The sequence below is a fragment of the Peromyscus eremicus genome, chromosome 3, assembly GCF_949786415.1.
Source record: "Peromyscus eremicus chromosome 3, PerEre_H2_v1, whole genome shotgun sequence".
NCBI lineage: Eukaryota > Metazoa > Chordata > Mammalia > Rodentia > Cricetidae > Peromyscus > Peromyscus eremicus.
In genome coordinates this window covers 138,841,842-138,863,113 of record NC_081418.1, presented here as the reverse complement: position 1 = coordinate 138,863,113, position 21,272 = coordinate 138,841,842, and the positions used below count along the sequence as shown (strand labels likewise).

Here is a 21,272-nt window from a genome sequence, read left to right as displayed (position 1 = left end):
CAAATTTGAATTCGAGATGAATATTTCATTGGAGCTCTGAGAAGAAAACTCACAACAGATGGTTAGAGAACAAGAACCAGAAAGACCTTTCCAGAAATTTTTCTGAAAAACCAAACTCTATGTTCTGTGTGTTGCACATTCTTTCTTAAAAATAAAATAAAATGTAAGCTATGTGAGCAGGACAGACACCAAAGTCAGTAGCTATGGAGAAACCCTCAGAGACAAGTGTGGGTGGGTGTGGACACACAGCAGAGTGTTCGCAGCAGACTTCCTTTTTTGCTCATTTCCTCACAGACCTTGGAGTTTGTCCCTGTCCACAAGTTCAGTGTCAGGTCCCTCCATCTACAATGGATGCTTCGGTAGTCTACGCTGACTTAAACCTAACCAAGACCCGAGAGCCTAAGCGTGCATCACCTCTGTCTCTTCCTCCAGGTAAGCAGCTTTACTTCTCTGTTGTCTGAATTATCTTCCAGAGTTAAGATTTCCCTCTAAAACCTGTGGGTTTAAGTCACTGCTCTGAAGGTGAGAATCAGGTCTATGTTAGTGTTAAATAGTGTAGGCACCCTGCCTGCAGAAAACCACAGTTCTGGAAAGGTCGTACATTCCATTTTTATTCAGGTAGACAGCAGGAAACCTGAACATCAATTCTCCTATTCAGCCTTTGTTAGATATCCTGAAGAGAGGATACTTTACTTACATGAGCAGAGGCCTGTTTTTAGAGATACTTGATGCAATCAATTGCCAATTCCAAATTTATCTACAGAATGTGGACACTGTGACCCAGCTGTACTTCAGCAGTAACCCCAGCTGTCACTCACAGTGCAGAGTGTAGACTTCATGGTTGATGTCTTAATCTCCCAAAAAAGAAGGGTGGGGTGGGTGATCTTTGGGGAAAAGTCACAGTTGAAATCAAGGACTTGAATTAAATTAAAAGTTGGTGATTTTATATATATATATATATATATATATATATATATATATATATATATATGAATGAATAAATTCACATTAAATTAAATATATGTTAAATATATTAAATTAAATGAAAATAAATAAATATATATTTATTTAATTTTTTAAAAAGCTGGTTCTTTCTGTTTTGCAAAGAATAACAGCTTTAAATGGTGAACCACACAAGGTACCAAAGCCAGTCAGGAATTAAACTTTCACCACTGGCTGAAAGTAGCACTCTTATCTACCAGAGGATTTAGTAATACGAGGAAAAGAAATTCGGAAAGCTGGTAAGATGAAGCACATGACCTGGGGATGGCTGAGAAGTAGAGACCAGAAGCTCAGGCAGAGTATAGAAAATGTATAGAAAATGATCATGATACAATATTCCATTCTGCTGTCTCACTGAACCTACTGACATCCGTCTTAAAACAGTTGTTTTCCAATGTGATATATCCTCTATGTGTTGTGACATGTAGACTTTGAACTTTAGGGCTTCTTTTAGAAACCAGTATATTGTCAAAGGATTGAGTCTAGGAGAAAGTTTTAGAGTCACCAAATAAATTTCATGATAATGTTTACATAAGGATGAGCAGAATCTGGAAGGAAAAAACTGGTTTGATAACTGTAGGGGGAGTTATTGGCACCAGCTGCTTTTGTTGGGAAAAAGCAAGTCTTTGTTTTCCCATCATGCCTAGCAAAAGTAGAGGAAGGGCCTTGTTGAAAAGGGTATAAGAAAATGAATATATAGAGAGATAATGACACTGTCCTCAAACTCTACTGTCTACGATCCCCAAAAGATTAGAAAAAAGTGTCTGGAAAGTAAAAAAAAAAAACCACTACAAAAAATAATTATTTTAAACATCAATAATCTAGAAATAAACCTGAAGAAAAAAAAAACAAATAATAGTAGAATAAAAGCAGAACATAGTGTTCCACTAGAAAATGCTGACGCAGAAGCATAATAACAGTGAAACCACTGGGACCTGTTAACTAAAGGACTCAAACCATGGTGAATTCAAAGCACCATGATTAGATCTGCCAACAAAGGAACCGGAAAGGGGGACATGGGCAGTGACCTATTTTGTTCGTGGTCAAATGGCCAAAGGTCTGTTTTGATGGTACAATGGATAAAATATGTAAAAATGCCTCCAGAGTGTATTCCTTCATTCAGAATTAACTAATTACTATGAGACAAATATTGCTCTGGACACTGGAGAAACAGCCATGAAGAAACAGGAAACCATCTTTCTCCCTGTAGTTTTTATATTACTGTGAGTTTTAAATCAGTGATAGAAACACTTGCATCAATGACTGTGCGATGTTGGACGCCAACAAAAAAAAAAACCGTTTCAATGGAAATTAAGATTTTTGCCTTTAGAGATCAAGGTAGGCCTTTCTGAGAGATGATGCTGGAGTCAAATCCTGGAAGTCTCTGGGGACCAAGGCTGAGGAGCTGAGAGATGAGTCTTCTAGGAAGCTAGACCAGCAAAGGCAAAGGGAGAACACACCTGTGAGGTTGTAGGGGAACATGCATGCCTGGTGTGCTGTGGAGATCAGGCCAGGAGGACGGTGTCGGATGGAAAGGGGTTGGGAAGACATTCCATAGGTTCAGATGTTGAAATGTCCGGAACAGTGAAGATGACTTAGCATTGTGTGGATACCAGAGAATGCCTGAAGGAAGTACTTCCACAAAAGCAGTGTTCACACAGCCTCTTCATACGTAACTACAATAGTAGAAGAGACAGTGTGCGGAGCCCAGGAAGCCTAGCTCTGAGGACAGGAGTTCCTTAAATTTTGTCATGAATGAATGAAGATTTTTTTAAGTCACCTAAATGGCTTTTTAGTTATAATTAAAATAAAACAAAAACAAACAAACAAAAAAGCTCACTTTTTAGGAAAGAAAGGAAGGAAGGAAGGAAGGGAGGGAGGGAGGGAGGGAGAGAGAGGGAGAGAGAGAAAGAGAGAAAGAAAAAGAAAGAAAGAAAGAAAGAAAGAAAGAAAGAAAGAAAGAAAGAAAGAAAGAAAGAAAGAAAGAAAGAAAGAAAAAGAAAGAAAGAAAGGTGGTATTTGGTATTTATTGGCAGTTACCACAGGCCAGATGCTATGCCTGGGAATTTAGAATAATTGTGGCCTACAGCCCTCTCTAGAGCATTATGAAGTAGTTATTGTCCACATTTTACAGATACAGATAAGAAAATACATGGAATATGAAATATTATGGGCCTTGGGGCTTTGGAGTCTCCTCTGGTATCTGTTCCTGCCTCCTGTCCAGGACACTCATGACCTACACAGCAGCAGTGGTGAATCACTGGCCACATCCTCAAACCTAACACGTTGACTTCGTCCTTCCATGACAGTCTTGTACCACCTCTCTCCATACAACACTGCTCACTGTCCACAGAGGGTTGCTTCCACACCTCTGCATACATGCTGGTCTCCTACGTAAAATGTAGTCCTCATAAGTAACCGGCTTGCATATTGCTTGTGTGCTTCAGATAATCTGTAGAAAGTACAGCACCTAGGGTAATTTCAAAGCCACAGGAATAGCTGCTGTCAAGTATTTGTTTAGAGAATAGAGATGGAGAAAGGATGTGTGCATTCCACACAAATGCAGCATTTTGTGTGTGACTATCTTCAGTCTGCAGTTAGTTGGGTGTACAGAGACTACTCCAAGTACAAGTTAGGCTGAGTGTCTGTTGTCTCTTCTAGAAGATTTTTTGTTCTTCTGTCCTTTATTATTTCTCCAGAGGAACATTTTAAAAGGAACTAACTCATCTAAGTGGCTGTCATGTCTCAATGCTGGTCTAGAGACTAGAGATAGTTGGTCTTGTCTTCAGTCTGGGTTAAACAATTCAGTTGTCAGGAATCATGTAAAAAATAGAACTGGATATACAGACAATACCGGAAAATACAATGAAAATAAAAGACTATATAATAATAGCACATCTAATTTAAAAAATTTAACATATAACTCTAAACATGTATTCATTTATATTAAGAAATATTTAGTAAAATATAAACCAACAGAAAGTATATATAAATCATAAATCAAAAGGTACTTTGCAGAAATAAGGAGACTTTAGCAAGGTATTTGGCTCATACCTATGATACCAACCAGAACCTGGGAGGTGGAGGCAGGAAGATCAGGAGTTCAAGGCCACTCTCAACCACATAGAGAGTTAGAGGCCAACCTGGACAACAGGGACCCTGTCTCAAAAAGAAAACAAAGTACAACAAAAAGACAACCAGGAAAGCTTTCTCAGAATTTATAAAGCCATTATAAATGTAAATGCTAGACACCAAATAGGAGCAATAGGGTATTATAATTCAATTAGAGTGACAGGAGCTAGCTAATGTTTCCCCATAGTATTTTCATAAATTAAAAAAAAACTATTGTTATTATGTTCCATATTACCCTCATGCTTTTAAAGTTGTTTAAAATAAAAATAAATTGACCAAATCATGATACTTTATGAACACATTTCATAACTTGATGTATCTCAATTTCTGATATACATGAGATATTTATTGTGTAGTAACTGATAAGGTCACCAAGAAAAGCAAAGATACAGGGCCTGGTGTTTCACCAATGTAGTGTTGCAGATGTAAATATGTGTTATATCACAGTACCCACTTTAGCTGTCATTTCAATTTGTGCACTTTCATAACTTGTAGTCAACAAACATTAATAAAAATTTTAAATAGAAAATTCCAGGAATAAATTACGCTGTGTGTTAAGCTGGACATTGTTCTGAGCAGCACAATTAAATCTCACACCATCTTGGTCAAGACATGAGTCACTCCTCACCACCTGTGTGATGGCTGTTCTTGGTTGTCAACTTGACTATATCTGGAATGATCTATAATCCAAAAATAGAGGGCACATTTGTGATTCGGATCTTGGAGCAGGAAGACAACCTCCATGCCTTTAATCCAGACCTTGAGGCTGGAAGGCACATACCTTTAATCCAGACTTTGAGGCTGGAAGGCACACTTTTAATCTGGTCCACACCTTCTGTTGGAAGCCTATGTAAGGACAATGGAGGAAGGAAGGGGTGTTCTTCGCCTGCTTGCCCTCAACTTTCGTCAGCCCATCCATTCCTTCTTTGAGATCCCAGCAGACCAGCCGAGATATCCAGCCTCATGGGACTGAGCAGATACTAGATTTTTGGACTTTCCATTCATAACTAGCCATTGTTGGACTGCAGCCTGCAAGTCATTCCAATAAATTCCCATATATTGGAGAAAGAGAGAGAAAGAGAAAGAGAGAGGTGGGGGGGGGGGGGAGAGAGAGAGAGAGAGAGAGAGAGAGAGAGAGAGAGAGATTATTCCATAATTTCTGTGACTCTAGAGAACCCTGACTAATACAACCTGCCAATCACCACTGTGTGTGCTCAAATAACTCTCATTTTACTGAATAGTGGCCAACTCTGTGAATGCTGGCAACCCTGCTGTGTGAAAGAAAAACCATGCATCCTTCCTCTACGTGAAAAGGTGAAAACACTCTATTTAAGGAAAGGAAAAAAAACAAACAGATTTTGCTACTACATACCAAGCTGTGAAAGTTACAGCCACAGTATGCATGCGCTCAGTTAAGATGGAAAACTCTGTGTTTGAGTGTGTGATACAATGTCCATAGAGATTGCTTCTAACCACAGTTCATCTCTCCATTAAGAATTTGAGAACTCGGCCTGTGCAGATAAAAGGAGACTAATGTAGTCAAAATACTAGAAACAACAGGGTGGCTGAGGCCACTGGGGTCTGCTTAGAGTTCCAGACCAGCCAGGACTACATACTGAAACTCTGCCCAAAACAAATAAACAAAACAACATAGATGCCTAAACTTTGTTCTAAGATGGAGAAGATCATTCTAGACAACCATGAAGCGGGCCCCATGTTAAACAATAGAATGCTATATATCACCAACACCAAAGGTGGTACTTAACACAAAACTGAGCGCTCTCTCTCTCTCTCTCTCTCTCTCTCTCTCTCTCTCTCTCTCTCTCTCTCTGTGTGTGTGTGTGTGTGTGTGTGTGTGTGTGTGTGTGTGTGTGTATACCTCCTATAAATGAAGATATTCTGTAATATGAATTGCTAAATGATCTTATTAATAAAAAACCCGGAGCCTGATATTGGGATAAATTCTGAAAGATCAGAGAAATGGAACAAGCCACAGCCAACCTCACCTTGCCAACTCCTCAGCTGATCCTGTTTCCTCAGACTGGAAGCCTCTGAGTCCTTACCTGGAAGGGATCTCAGATGAACTGTTTAAAAGCCTCTAGTTCCTGGTCCTCACTCCTTATACACCCTTCTGCTTCCTGCTATCATTTCCTGGGATTAAAGGCATGTGTCCTTCCCAAGCAAAGATATGAGATCTCAAATCCTGGGATTAAAAGTGTGTGCCACCATTGCCTGGGTCTGTTTCCAGTGTGGCCTCGAACTCATAGAGATCCAGACAATCTCTGCCTCCTGAGTAATAGGGTTAAAGGCATGTGTGCCAACACTGTCTGGCCTCTATATCTAATCTAGTGGCTGTTCTGTTCTCTGATCCCCAGGAAAGCTTTATTAGGGTGCACAATATATCAGCCACAGATCCTCTTTCTTGGAGGAAATGCTGGCTCATTTCCATAACAGAATACATTCTTTATTTTGTACAATACTCACTCAGCAATTTTCACAACATCTTCCCTATCAGTCAAGTTTGACCCTCCTAAAACCCCCTTTCACATGAATCATGTACAAGTCATCCTATTTTATCAGAGAAAACACTATGTGACCCAACTCAGAACTCATCTTGTGGAATTCTACAGTAAGGTGTCCGAGAAAGTCTCTTTCCTGCACCCCACCCTCAGCTTGAACCCAACTGTCCATATTAATCAAACCACCTCTGACCTTCATTCCAAATGCACTCAGCTAGGCTAAAAGTGTGTTTTCTTTAACTTCTCAGACACCTGTAGGTGCCCACGCTGGCATCGGTTGGCTCTGAAACTTGGCTGTGCTGGACTAATCCTTCTTGTCCTGAGTGTGATTGGACTCAGTGTCTTAGGTGAGTGAGACAAAAGCTTTTACCTTAGAATTCTTTCTCTAGCCTGGTAGTGGTGGTGCACGACTTTAATCCCAGCGCTCGGGAGGCAGAGGCAGGCAGATCTCTGTGAGTTCAAGGCCAGCCTGGTCTACAGAGCAAGTTCTAGAACAGCCAAGGCTACACTGAGAAACCCTGACATGAAAAACAAAACAAAAAATCTCTGTTTAGTTCCACCATATTTCGGCTTCTTTGCATGACCTGGCCACTTTGAACCTGTGGGAAGATCAATGATGATTGAGCAGTTACAGGATGATATCCCCTGTCACATTTCTCTTCTTACTTGTTTTGAGAATCACTATGGGGATGACACATGTGCACCTAGAACTCTAAAAACGGTCACAAATGTGACAAGATGACAATAACAATGAAAACCACAATGCCTAAATATGAGTTTATTAGGTGTCTACTAAACTCCCGAAGGCAGCCAGCAACCTTCTTCACTGTGGGTGGGTGTGAGTACACTTACTCCACAGGGGAGAAGTTCAGGGTTTGAGTGGTGCAAGAGCTTCGGCAATGCCCTTAGATATCGTGTGAACAGCATGTGAATCCATTTGTCCTGTGCTTCTCTTGTCCTCTATTCATTCTGTCTCCAGACTGGTCCATTCTTAACATGTTGCTAATGCATTGTCCTGTCCATACTCAAGCTTGCTGAGATGACTTCATTTCCTGAAGTGATAGATACAATATCCATTCTAGTGCACATAGAATGTACATTTCATCTTCTTCCTGTGTTTTCTTATTACTAGTGCTATCATTGTTACAAAAAACATCTGTAGAAAAAAGCAGTGTGGATGTTCAAGAGAAGAACCTGACGAAAACAACAGGTAATTTTGATATCCTGGTATTTGATCAATATCACGTTACCTTTAGTCAAGGCTCACATCATTGTGGGTCTTATGTTTGAGAAAACTGAAGCATAAAAAGGTTAAGAACTTGTCAAAAGTCATGTGACTGGTAAGTGATGCTGCTGGAAACTTCAATGAAGATACTCAACCTTGAAATCTAGCATCTTGGCCATCTGACCATGCAGCCTCATCCTGCTAGCACAGTTGGTTACTAACAGACAAATAGCAACTTAAGAAGTAAAATATGAAGGTTAAGAGACAGCTCAGTGTTAAGAGTACTTGTGTACAAGCGTGAAGACTGTAATTACAACCCCAGCATCCAGGTAATGAACACCCCAGGACAGTCACTGAAACCTGCTGGCTTTCAGCTTTGCAGAAAAAAACATTAGCTTCACATTCAAGGAGAGACCCCGCTTCTAAAGAACAGGTGGAGAGGGAGAGAGGAGACCTTACGTACTTCTCTGGCCTCTGCATGTGCATAGGTACATGCACTTGTGCACACATGCACATAAACCTCTCTCTCTCTCTCCCCCTCCCTCTCTCTCTCCCCCTCCCTCTCTCTCTCTCCCCCTCCCTCTCTCTCTCTGTCTCCCCTCCCTCTCTCTCTCTCCCTCCCTCCCTCCCTCCCTCCGTCCCTCCCTTTCTCCCTCTCTCTCTCTCTCTCTCCCTCTCTCCCTCCCTCCCTCCCTCCCTCTCTCTCCCTCCCTCCATCTCTTTCTCTCTCTCTCTCTCTCTCTCTCTCTCTCTGACACATATACCAAAAAAGTATTATGCTTTAGAGGAATGCTTTAGAGTCAGTATTCTATCGCTGTGCAGAGATAACATGCTGTGCAGAGATACCATGACCACAACAACTCTTATAAAAGAGAGCATTTAACTGGAGCCTGCTTACAGTTTCAGAGGTTTAGTCCATTGTCCTCACAGTGGGAATCGTGGTGGCACAGGCAGACATGGTGCTAGAGAAGTAGCTGAGAGTCTATATCTAGATCTGCAGGCAGCAGGTTGAGAAGGACACTGGGCCTAGTTTGGGCTTTTGAAACCTCAAAGTCATTCCCCCCCCCACTCCCCACCCCCACCACCATACCCCCAGCCCCCCACCCCCCCACCTCGCCCTCCAACCCCCGCCCAGACACACTTCCTCCAACAAGGCCACACCTCTTAAAGTAGTACCACTCCCTGATGACTAAGCATTCAAATATATGAACCTATGGCAGCCATTCTTATTTAAACCACCACAAGGAATATTTGATTGTTTTAATAAATATGCCATATAGTTAACTTTGTCTAAAGTTAGTTAATAGAAACAAAAATAAAATAAATTCTTTGTATTTATATTTCTTCAATATGTCATGATAGTAATCTTGTCCCACCACATGTTACTAAAAGTGTGTGTTAGTAAAGCAACTACTGTGTGTAACTGGATGTGGTACAACAGGAACAGGGTAGAAATATTCCATGTCTCCTTCTCACTTCAGAGAGTCCAGCTATGTTAAAGTGTCCAAAAGACTGGCTGTCACACCGAGATAAATGCATACATTTTTCTCAAGATAGCAACATGTGGAATCACAGTCTAGCTGACTGTGCTACAAATGGAGCCACTTTGCTGCTCATTCAAGACCAAGAAGAACTGGTAAGTTGTGGAAGCTCACGGTCTGAGAAACTAATCTGTTATGTGATCCAATAACTGCTTATGCAAGGTGAGTATCCTAGGATCATAAATACCGGACACAGATTTCTCAAAGGAGCAAGAATTAACTGTGCTGGGGACTCAGGCTGGACACAGGTGACACTTGAACTAGGTTTCATGAGTCTGGGAGAACATGAGTCCCCAGCACACAGACTCAGGGTTAACTCCTCTACTCTGTTTTGATTGTAGAGATTCATAAAGGACTCAGCAAAGGGAAAAGGCGATTTCTTTTGGATTGGACTAAATTACACTTTGACAGACAAGAAATGGAGGTGGATAAACGGCTCTACTTTAAATTCTGATGTGTGAGTATTGGAGGAGCTAACCTGAATATTCATTTCAGGTCATTTCAGGGCTCTAACACTGATACCAAAGATTAAAGAGGTTTAGAACAGTCTGAAAATACAATTCCAAAGGTGGTTGAAATTGTCCATGTATGAAAAGATATCAGCCTTTCACAAAGTCATGTGTATGCATATATGTATGCACATATATATGTGTGTGTGTGTATGTATGTATGTATGCAATGGAGTTTTAAGGCCAGGAGTAGACTAACTCCTTTGAAAAATGCTACTTAGAACCTTTCAGCACACATAATTACTCTTTCTTTTATCTTTTTACACTTTCCTACACTTTACATGGAATGTCTTAAGCAGTACATTTCAAATTTTGGTGAAAATATAATACAGGGTGTCTTCAGATCAATTTGTCAGGTCCCAACCAATATAGATAGAGTATGAAAAAAATGCAGCAAATATCAGTGTGGAACTCTGACATCTGAGAGAAACTACCCACACAGTAACAGTAGTTTGAGAAGATGTGATAAAATTGTGTATCTGTTAGTTTTTGTCACTGTAATAAAATACCTGAGATCAACAAGAATGGAAAGAGGATTGGATATCAAAATTTTTTCATTTAATTTAAGAATTCTCAGTCTATAGTCTGCTGCTCCATTGCTGTGACTTCTGTGGCAATGCAGAAGCACAGTAGAAAAGCAGAGACAAGCAAAGCTGCTCACCTCAGAGTGGACAGGAGCAGAGAAGAAAAGAGGCACAGGGGGCAGACAGGCCTTTCAAAGGCCTGCCCCTTCCTGGGAGGCTCACTTCATTCATCTGGGAACTCATCAGTGAGTTAATCCATTGACAGAATTAGTGCCTTCATGACCCACTCACCCCTCAGAAGCATCCCCAGCTAGACACTGAGGTTTCAATATGCGACCTGTTAGGGTGTACTTGGTATCTAGGCCATAACCGTGTGTGTAGATCACAAAGCAGCCATGAGCTATTTGCTCTTTGGTGTCTCCTTTCCTTATTGTGTGAGACTGTCTAGAAAACCATGAATGCAATGAGCGAGCTGATGCTTCATAATTAAGTTATATATTTGATTTGTTTTTTGTTTTTTGTTTTTTGAGACAGGGTTTCTCTGTATAGCTTTGCGCCTTTCCTAGAACTCACTTGGTAGCCCAGGCTGGCCTCAAACTCACAGAGATCTGCCTGGCTCTGCCTCCCGAGTGCTGGGATTAAAGGTGTGTGTCACCACCGCTCGGCAAGTTATATATTTGAACAGAATTCATGAATACTAGTATAACAAAGAGCAATGTGTCACTGCTCCAGAGATAGTGGGACCTGGGAGAATGGAACCAATAAGTGAGGTGGACTAAAGTCTTATGCAATAGCCAACTTTGCACAGAGCAGCAGACCATTTATACTCTGAAGGTTAAGAAAGCTCATATGAGTTCAAGCTGTATATAATAACAGACAAGCTGAGCATGACAAATATGCTTTTCCAGAGAAGCACACAAAGGACAGTTTAAATATTATCAATTACCAATAGTAAGTAGTAATAAGTAATCTGAAATAAACCTACTGCTTTCTGTTGTGCCTGGAGGAGCACAAAAAACAAATTCCAAGAACATTTCCATGTTTTGAAAAATCTGAGTCACAAGACTCTTGTCCTGTTTTCTTGGAGTGTTCCCACAATCATTCAAACTTCTCCTTACATAAGTCCATTTCTGAACTGAGTTCCAATAGCAATGCATTTATGTTTTTCATAAGCAAAACCAGGAAGGATTCAATCAAACTTCTATACAGAACTTTCAGTGATTTTGTTTTTCAGAAGAAATGATGTTGAGAATCTTCTTTTACTAATTGTGCTAGTGAGTTTTATGCCAACTTGACACAAGCTAGAGTCATCTGAGAGAAGGGAACCTCCATTGAGAAAATGCCTCCATAAGCTCAGGTTGTAGGCAAGCCTGTAAGGCATTTTCCTAATTAGTGATTTATGGGGGAGGGCTCAGTTCATTGTGGGTGGTGCCATCCCTGGGCTGGTGGTCCTGGGTTCTATAAGAAAACAGACTGAGCAAGTCTTGAGGAGCAAGTCAGTAAGCAGCACCCCTCCACAACCTTCGCATCAGTTCCTGCCTCCAGGATCCTGCCCTACTTAGTTCCTGCTTTGACTTACCTCGATGAATTATAAGTAAAATAAACCCTTTTCTTCACAAGCTGCTTTTGGTCATACTGTTTCATCACAGCAATGGTAACCTTAGGAAAGACACGACTCGAGTAAATTTATGCAAATTGCACAAATCAATACTTAAAACATTCCTTTTAATCATTTATAATAAAAAACAGTTGAAATTTAAAATAATGAAGCATATGTATGTTTATACACAATATAATGATAATGTATTGTAGCTAAAGTTTTCCTGTGTCCTGCCTGGTCCCACAGACCTCACAGCCGCTTATAAAATAATCACTCATAAGCTTATATTAATTAAAATTGCTCAGTCATTAGCTCAGGCTTATTACTGACTAGCTCTTACACTTAAATTAACCCATAATTCTTATTTATGTTTAGCAATATGGCTTGGTACCTTTTCTCAGTTCTGCCTTCACATCTTGCTTCCTCTGTGTCTGGCTATCAATTCCTGACTCTTCCCAGAATTCTCTTCTCTGCTTGTCCTGCCTATACTATACTTCCTGCATGGCTACTGGCCAATCAGCATTTTATTTGTTAACCAATCAGAGCAACACATTCATAGCATACGGAGCAATATCCACGGCAATGTATTAAGCATAGAGATTGTTAAACAGAAAAAGTTTACCTAGGTAGCAAATGTTGACAATATACAGGACTACATTTTGAATTTTTTTTCAACAAATGAGACTTTTAAGTGAGGATTATTTAAAAACAGTGTTCTGTTCTAGAATATATTATGAAAATAAAAATATACATATTCTGTTTCATAAAATCTATCCTGATTTTTCCTAATGCTTTCTGAGTGTCTTACTTAGAATTACTATTGCCGTGACCAAAAGCAGGTTGGTGAGGGAAGGCTTTATTTGGCCTATGCTTCCACACCACTGTTCATCACTGAAGGAGTAAGGACAGGCCCTCAAAACAGGGCAGGAACCTGGAAACAGGACATGAAACAGAAGCCATGAAAGGATGCTGCTTACTGGCTTGCTCCTCATGGCTTTCTCAGCCTTCTTTCTTATAGAATCCAGGACCACCAGCCCAGAGGTGTCCATACCACAGTGAGCGGGGCCATCCTCCGTCAATCACTAATTAAGAAAATGTCCCACAGGCTTGCCTACAGCCCTATGTTATGGAGCCATTTTCTTATTGAGGTTTCCTCCTTTCAGACGACTCAAGTTGTATCAACATAAAACTAACTCTGAAGATTATTTTCAACATAGTACCTATGGAGAAATAAAACCATTTGATGTTAGCTTATACTTCTCATGCACAGCAAGGTTTGATTTGTGTGTTACTCCATACAAATTTCATCCAAATATTTAGTGAATTTGGGTCATTTTCATGTACCATTTCCCTCTCTCTCTTCTACTAAAACTCTTCTTATTCCCAACAAACTCAAGCTCCTCTCCTACTGTATGTGTGAGAGTACATGTGTGTGTAAGAGAAAAGTGGGGGGGAGAGTCATGTGACACTATTTCTGTGGAGATGTGGATAAATGTCTACTGACCCCAGATAGAGAACCAATGACAGGCCAAAATAACAATACTACCCAAGTCCAACTTGGTAAACCAGTGAGTTAATTGGGATTACTTATAAGAGTATGAATGAGGGAGTATTTACAGAAGCATAGATAATACAAAGGCAGCTGATCACTGAAAACCCACCCTAGCCCTAGTGACAACTCATAAAAGCTGGAGCCTTCCAGCTCTCTGCACAGTGTGTAGGCAGCTCAACCAGTTGGAGAGTCTCTGCTGTGGGATATTCTGTATGTTAAATGTGTTGCTCTGATTGGTTAATAAATAAAACACTGATTGGCCAGTAGCCAGGGAGGAAGTATAGGCGGGACAAGGAGAGAAGAGAATTCTGGGAAGTGGACAGCTGAGGCAGAGAGATGCTGCCAGCCACCACCATGACAAGTGAGATGTAAGTTACTGGTTAAGCCACGAGCCACATGGCAACTTACAGACTAATAGAAATGGGTTAATTTAAGATAGAAGAACTAGATAATAAGGAACCTGCCATGGCCATACAGTTTGTAAGGAATATAAGTCTCTTTGTGTTTACTCGGTTGGGTCTAAGCAGCTGAGGGACTGGCAGTGAGAGAGATTTGTCCTGACTGTGGGCCAGGCAGGACTGGAGAAAACTCCAGCTACAAATCGTGCCCAACGTGGGGCTCGAACCCACGACCCTGAGATTAAGAGTCTCATGCTCTACTGACTGAGCTAGCTCTTCTGACCAGTCCTTACTGTTCATAAAACCTTTGGGAGTAAAAGACCTCCTGCATTTGGTCAGTTTCAGGTAACAACTTGTGAGCTGTTTATTTCCTGAGTTTTAAGGAGCTTCCCTTTACATCTTTCTGAATCTTAATAAGCTTCCTGCCAGAATGCAATGTTTCAATTCAGAGGAAATTGCTACACAACAGTGTGTGTGACCCATTGAGTTTAATTGTGATTGCTTGCATGAACATGAATTGGGGGTTATTCACTGGAGTATAGGCAAATGAATAACGGCTATCTCACTGAAGAAAACAACATCTCCTCACCCAGCGACTATTAACTGCCCATATCCTCAGGGAAGTCTGAGGTCTCAAGAACTCCCTTTCCACCTGTGATGGAACGTTAGCTGTCCAGTCCCAATCTTGTGCAGCTAATCACAGCGGCTATGAGTCCTTGAGTACACCAACCATGTCAAGTTCAGGAGATACTTTCATCACTCCTCCCCGTCCTCTGGCTCTTACATTCTTTCTGCCTCATTTTCCATGATGTTTCCTGACCCAGGAGTAAAGGGTGACAATACAACTGCCCCCACTTAGGCCTGCGCATTCAAAAATCACTTATTCTTAGCATTTTGCCCAGTTGTGAGGCTCTACATTAATCATTTCTCACTACAAAAAGGTTTCTGTGCTGAAAACTGAGAGCAGCAGTAATCTATGGTATAAACTTATGTATTCGAAGGCATTTTGAAACAAGCTCATTTAGCAGTACAGCAGTAGTGTGTTCCCATATGGGTTTGACCAGACTTGCGGTACAGGCATGAATTCCAATCTGTAGATGGAATCCACCTGTAAAGCGGGCCTCAAATCCAGTCAGAAAGAGGTTGGTTACTTCCATAATAGTCTCGTTACCATTGCACCAGTAGTTTAAGCAGGTTATTAGTTTGTGAGACCCACAGCTAAGGTGGACATTGGTCACTCTTCTCACCCAGAAGCCTGCATAGCGTTTTCAGTGTGTGTGTGTGTGCGTGTGTGTGATGTAATGTGCTTATTTTAATGTGATTCACAGTGATAATAAAATTGTAAGACAGCTGAAGTGTATGGATTAAGCTCAGTCCATCTATCATTTTACCATGAGTATAAAATGATGCTTTGATTACATAACAGTGATCAGGTAAGCCTGGAGGCTGCTTAGAGTGTCAGTTAAGCCCTGCTTTTGTTTTAACTCTCTGCCCCTGGTTTTCAGATAAGGAAAAAGTAACCACTTTCCCTGCACGATTATTTGAGGAATTAATAAAATAATGTTAGTAAGCTCCCAGGGTCTGTTAGGAGAAGACCTGGGAAGCCTTAAGGCATTTTGAACAGATCAGCCCTAAGGAAATTATCTTTAAAACTGAAGAAATCCTGAAGCATGGAAGAAATAAGACGAAGGAACATTTACAGTGGAGGGGAGTCCACGGTGTGACTAGCACGCAGGCAGCTGGGTGAGAGCGATTATGTCTCAGGCCCAAGGGGATCCATGAAGAAATGACAGAAGGAGAAAGAGCAGCTGTGAGGAAGTCCCACCCACTGTCACCCACCCTTCTGTTTACAATAAATCAGTGGGTTTTGAACTCATCTCTTCCTTACAGTTAACTCTAACTTCACCTGTGCTATGTTTGAATTCTAGTCTCCTTCACGCCTACAGTGAGCCATAGGAGCCAGGCATGAGAATTAAATCAAACACAGGGAATAAAGGGACCATGACTGACACAGCCTTAGGCTCCTTCCTCTGTAGACCCTGAGAGCTCAGTCTGTACAGTCGCTAAGCACCCGCTGTGTTGAACTGATGTCACACTTTCATGTGTATATGAACTCCTTCCCCAGGCACTGGCTGGTCATATCCTATGTATTTAGGAAACTGAAGCTCTTCAGAGTAAGGCAGCTTTTTTCCTTGCGTGAGATGTTAGCAGCAGAACGAGGTTCAATCCTGTTTCCAAACCTTCTCCTTTTTTATATCACATGAATATTACTTTTTTGCTGAAAGAATTCTTCTCCAGTTGAAAGTAAAGTTGAAAATTATACTGGAGATTTGTTCAGATAAACCTTTATCTTTAATGTTGATGTGTGTTGTTTCTCTGTGTTTACTACGATTAATAATTATGTATTCTACAGTCCTTAGAAGTCCAGAGGAAAAGATGGCCAACTCAGGATAATTATGAGGAAATGCTAAGTACTAAGAGTGGCTATTTTCTTCCTCCTCAGATTACAACTCTTTGGTGAAACTACAAAAGACAGCTGTGCCTCCATCTCAAATGGCAAAGTGGTTCCTGAGAGCTGTGGTTCAGACAACAACTGGATCTGTCAAAAGGAACTAAAACCGTGTCTCTGAAACCATGTGTGATGACCCCTGACTGTGAATCCCATCTCCATGACTTTACCATCCACACCAGACCTCTGCACTCAATCTGTCTAGGCTGTTGACCCCCTCCTCCAGTGCACAGTTAGCGGCACAGAGCATGGACTCTAAATCCACTGTGACTCCTACAGATGTCTGTGTCCAGTTTCTTCACTCTGTAAAGGGGTCAGAATGCTGATGTGCCATTTAAAAAGAGGTGCTCTGTGGAAAGAAGCCCAGACAGCTGAGAAGCAGTGGATTCCATTCTGGAGTCTGCGTGGCCTTCACTGGTCTCTGTGCGTGCAGAAAAGTGTTTGCAGAGTCCTGATCCCCACCCCCATCCCACAAGCCGTCGTCACACTGCTGGGCTGTAGAACACTGACGGAAGCCTTTGCTCTTGACTGACACCAGAAGCCCATGGTTAAGGGGTTTGGGGAAAGGACTGACAGTGGTTTGGACGGCACCTACAAAATCCTAGGTAAACTGAGCGCTGGTCACGTGATGTCTCCACCAGGACGTGATGCACCGGCAGACCCTGGGCCAACGCTGGCGTTTTGGTGGTGCTGGCCTTCACAGCTCCAGAACTGGCAGAGATGAGCTGCTTCCTTGAAAGTTTTCTGTTTAAGTGACAGGAAAGTAAACTAAGGCAAAGCTTAACTCTTCCCGCCGCTCCACTAGTCCTTGCCGCTCTAGTTTGCTCAGCATGTCTTCTTCCCATGCTTGGGGAAATTAAGTTTTAAAAAAGGTAGATCTTTAGAATGTCCCCTTTTCTAAAAATTTGCCAAATTTTCCACGAAAAATGAAGAATACTGAATCTACTTTACAAAGAGGCATACAATTTCTTTAAAAATAGACATCTTCATACTCTAATCACTTAATTTCAAATTGAATCACTTAAATTGAAGTACGTATTATCATGATTCAAGTAAATTCTCAATTCCTATTTTGCGGAAATAAAGTGTTTTAATACTTGATAATGAAAATTTTCAATGTACAAACACTCAAAGAATAATTCATTTTGTGAAAATTCTTAGGAAACAAATTACCTAGGAAAACCTTTCAGAGAAAAGTAGCACTATAAATCAACCATTAACAACAGTGATGTTTGTTAACTGTTAAGGGCATGCAGCTAAGCAGATATGAGTAGGTGGGAGGCGGGGTCCTGCACACGCACCCTTTTCTAGTTAGGTACATCCTGACTAGGGAGTCAGTCCAGGGGGTGACAGCTGTGACCTGTGTCTCCTGAGGTCACAGTGCTCCTCTGTGGATAGACACCCCTGAAGCTGCAGTTGGGTTCCTCCTGCCATGTAAGAAATTAAGGCACCAGGGGACTTTCCCAGTGATCCCAGTACAGGTCACCAGTGAGCATGCTGATGAGCAGGGAAGGACAGACTGTGGAGGCATTTTGGCCCTGGAACAGTTTCAGCAGAGTAAGATAAATGGAGCTGGCCCCCAAAGGGAGGAACTCGGTGTTGACACAGGAGAGGTGGGGCCCTAAGAAATTTTTAAAATTCCACCACGGGCAGCCCGGTGGGCCGCCACCCCCTTCAGTCCTGCCTGCTCCAATGTCGTTCTGGAGTTTGTTATTGCTTTGAGTTTCTTGGCTTTGCTAAATAAACTTGAGCTCAAACTGTGTCTTAGCTGAATTCTTTCTGTGAAAAGACAAAATGAGAGGAGAAATCTCTGCCTGGTGTGTCAGCTAACATTTTGCCAACCTGGCACCAGCCAGGCTCGTCTGGGAGGAGTGAAACTCAGTTAAGAAAACGTCTCCATAGAACTGGAGTGTAAGCTAGCCTGTCTGGTGTTTTCCTGGATTAATGATTGATATGACAGCCCCCCCCCCCCCCCCCCCCCCCCGCTGTAAGTGGGGCCACCCCTGAGAAAGTGGTCCTGCATACTAAGAAAGCAAAGTGAGCAAGCCAGGAGGAGCAAGCCAGTCAGCAGCTTTTGCCGTGGCTTCTGCTTCAGTTCCTGCCTCCAGCTTCCTGCCCTGAGTTCTTCACCAGACTTTCCTGAAGATTTACTGAAACAAATCCTTCCCTTCCCAAGTTGCTTTTGGTCATGGTGCTAATCATGGCAACCAAAACCTGACTAAGACATCTGGCGATGAAATGGTCCACATTCAGCAGTTACTGACAAGCACACTGATTAAGCCAACTAAACGTTTTGAGTACTTTATTAATGGCCAGACACGGATGGGCTCACACCTCTGCAGTGTTTCTTGGTGCCCGAGCTCAGGGGTACTGCATTTTAAAAGACAAAATCATAACTACAGCAGCGCTGGGGCGGTACATCGTGAGGGATTTAGACTTGCCTAGTAACATCTTCGTTCTTTACAAGGCTCGGTGGTATCTTCCAGACACCACACAATACATCTGAACCATGGTCAAGGTCATGGACAGTCCCAGAAGTATCACCAAGGTGAACGTGGCTGTTGGAGGTGGAAGACTGAGAAGTGACCAGGCAGGCACTAAGTAATGTTGGGACAGGTGATGTTGCCTTAGTCATTTCAGTAACACAATAACACCATCAGAGCACAAATCTGAAGGAAATAGTCCCATAAATTATCATGTGCATGCTCGCCTCCTGGCATGGTATTGGTAACAACTTTCTAACACTGTTCAAGATGAGCGGAGTCTTTCCTGATGCTTCGTGATTCATCCCACCACAGATGTTACCTATGAAATCAAGTAACCCTAAAGGCCACATTGGGTGCAAAGTTTTCCCATGACCCCAAAGAGTTGGATTTTCACTGGGCGGTGGTGGCGCACGCCTTTAATCTCAGCACTCAGGAGGCAGAGGCAGGTGGATCTCTGTGAGTTTGAGGCCAGCCTGGACTACCAAGTGAGTTCCAGGAAAGGCACAAACCTACACAGAGAAACCCTGTCTTGAAAACAAACAAACAAACAAACAAACAAACAAACAAAAAAAGAGTTGGATTTTCTGCTTCAGCATTAATTTACTACTGGATAGGCTCCTACTGAGATCATCTCTGGAACTCCAGCTATGAAGGTGAATTCCACCAGGAAGGCTTATAAAATATCAGGTCTAATTCAGATGCCACAGGTGGTCACTCCTCACCTGTCAGATTTGAGTCAGATTTATCCACATAAACTAACTGCAACTGTAGCTATAATGCCCTCACTACTACCACCCATTTACCGTGTCTGAGCAAGGGGCTATGGATCAAAACACAGAGACAAGAGAAAGTGGGTCATTCGTCTTAGCAGAATGCCGAATGCCGTTTATTGCAGGAGGGAGGAAACCTTAAATACAGGCTTACAGCACAATGATGGAACCCCGGAGGGCAGAAGTTCGCTACCAACGTTCTACATTCTTGCATCTAAGCTGTTTACACCAAATGCAGGATACACAAACAAGGAACCTCTGGTGAGTGTTCAGGAGGAAGGAAACCGGCAGGGAATCAGCATAGGGAGGACATCTGGTCAAGGTCAGCAAGCAAGGCAACAGCTACCCAAAACCGCTCTATGCCAAGTATGGTATTCCAACCCTGCCTCCTGTCAATTATAAAGTAAAACAAGAGATGAATGTTCATGAGGATAGGGAAAAAAGATGAAGTGCCTACCTTGGTGGGAATGAAAGCTGTCATGGCCACTATGCAAAACAGCAAGGGAGTCCTCAAAAATTAGAGGTACATCACTTTACCATCAAATAATCCCACTCTGTGCCTATGTCCTAATAAAAGAAAAACTGTGAAATGATTTTACTTTTAATTTGCAAGGATGGAGGATGGAAAAGAAAGAGATAAGGGAATTTAATCAGTTAGTAGCTCTTCAGATCCTCCTGCCTCTTCCCCCGATTGCTGGGATTAAAGGTGGCGCCACCACGCCTGGCCTCTGCACAACAACTTGTGTGTTGACGACTATTTTGTGAATCCCCTCAGGGCTCCCTGCCTTCTAAGGCATCTTTGCGCATTCTCTTCCCAGACGCAGCAGTAGAAGACTTGTCTAACAAAGTTTTTACTTTCACTGCAGAAGTGTTAGCTCAGAGAATCAAAGGGGAGTCTGTCGCCGCCTTGTGTCCGTAACGCACAGCTGCAACTTTGAAAGCAAAGCTCATTGGGGAGAAATTTCACATTTACCACCTGGTGGAGCCTTGGCAGCCCCTGCGCTGTAACAGATAGTCATAAAGCGAGTGATGTTTCAATCTAGAACATTTTGGAAGGATTTGTTCAGCAATAGACAGTACTTTTTAATACAACAGATAATCAGAACAGCTTTATTTGCTTGCTCCTTCAGCCCCAAGTTCGGCTATCTGGTTGCCTTACTGATATATCAGCACCATAGGATATTTTTATTTACATAAAAACAAATTTAGCCGGGCGGTGGTGGCGCACGCCTTTAATCCCAGCACTCGGGAGGCAGAGCCAGGCGGATCTCTGTGAGTTCGAGGCCAACCTCGGCTACCAAGTGAGTTCTAGGAAAGGCGCAAAGCTACACAGAGAAACCCTGTCTCGAAAAACCAAAAAAAAAAAAAAAAATTTAGAGAATGTCTTGATCTAAACAAGTTCACTTCTTAACCTCTTAACCACTCAAGCAGTTATAATACCTGCTGCTTCCCATAAATACATCCTCAGTGAAATCTTGTTTCCCAGGGCTGAAGTGGGAAACAGT

At 42.0% G+C, this 21,272-nt stretch overlaps 1 protein-coding gene across 1 annotated transcript; it reads left to right on the top strand.

Moving 5' to 3' along the window:
- Positions 1 to 347: 347 nt before the first annotated feature.
- LOC131906134 (killer cell lectin-like receptor subfamily B member 1B allele C) lies at positions 348 to 16,734 on the top strand. Its single transcript, XM_059256925.1, has 6 exons — positions 348 to 432; positions 6,902 to 7,000; positions 7,786 to 7,863; positions 9,360 to 9,514; positions 9,761 to 9,876; positions 16,506 to 16,734. The coding sequence occupies exons 1-6, from the start codon at positions 348 to 350 to the stop codon at positions 16,630 to 16,632; spliced, it is 660 nt and encodes a 219-aa protein (XP_059112908.1). The 3' UTR covers positions 16,633 to 16,734.
- Positions 16,735 to 21,272: the final 4,538 nt, after the last annotated feature.

What these genes read in the sequence shown, in the direction of transcription:
- LOC131906134 (XM_059256925.1), top strand. Translation starts at nt 348, where the DNA reads ATGGATGCTTCGGTAGTCTACGCTGACTTAAACCTAACCAAGACCCGA. An exon ending in ACCTCTGTCTCTTCCTCCAG is followed by an intron (nt 433 to 6,901) that starts GTAAGCAGCTTT and finishes TTAACTTCTCAG; the next exon opens with ACACCTGTAGGTGCCCACGC. An exon ending in GATTGGACTCAGTGTCTTAG is followed by an intron (nt 7,001 to 7,785) that starts GTGAGTGAGACA and finishes TCTTATTACTAG; the next exon opens with TGCTATCATTGTTACAAAAA.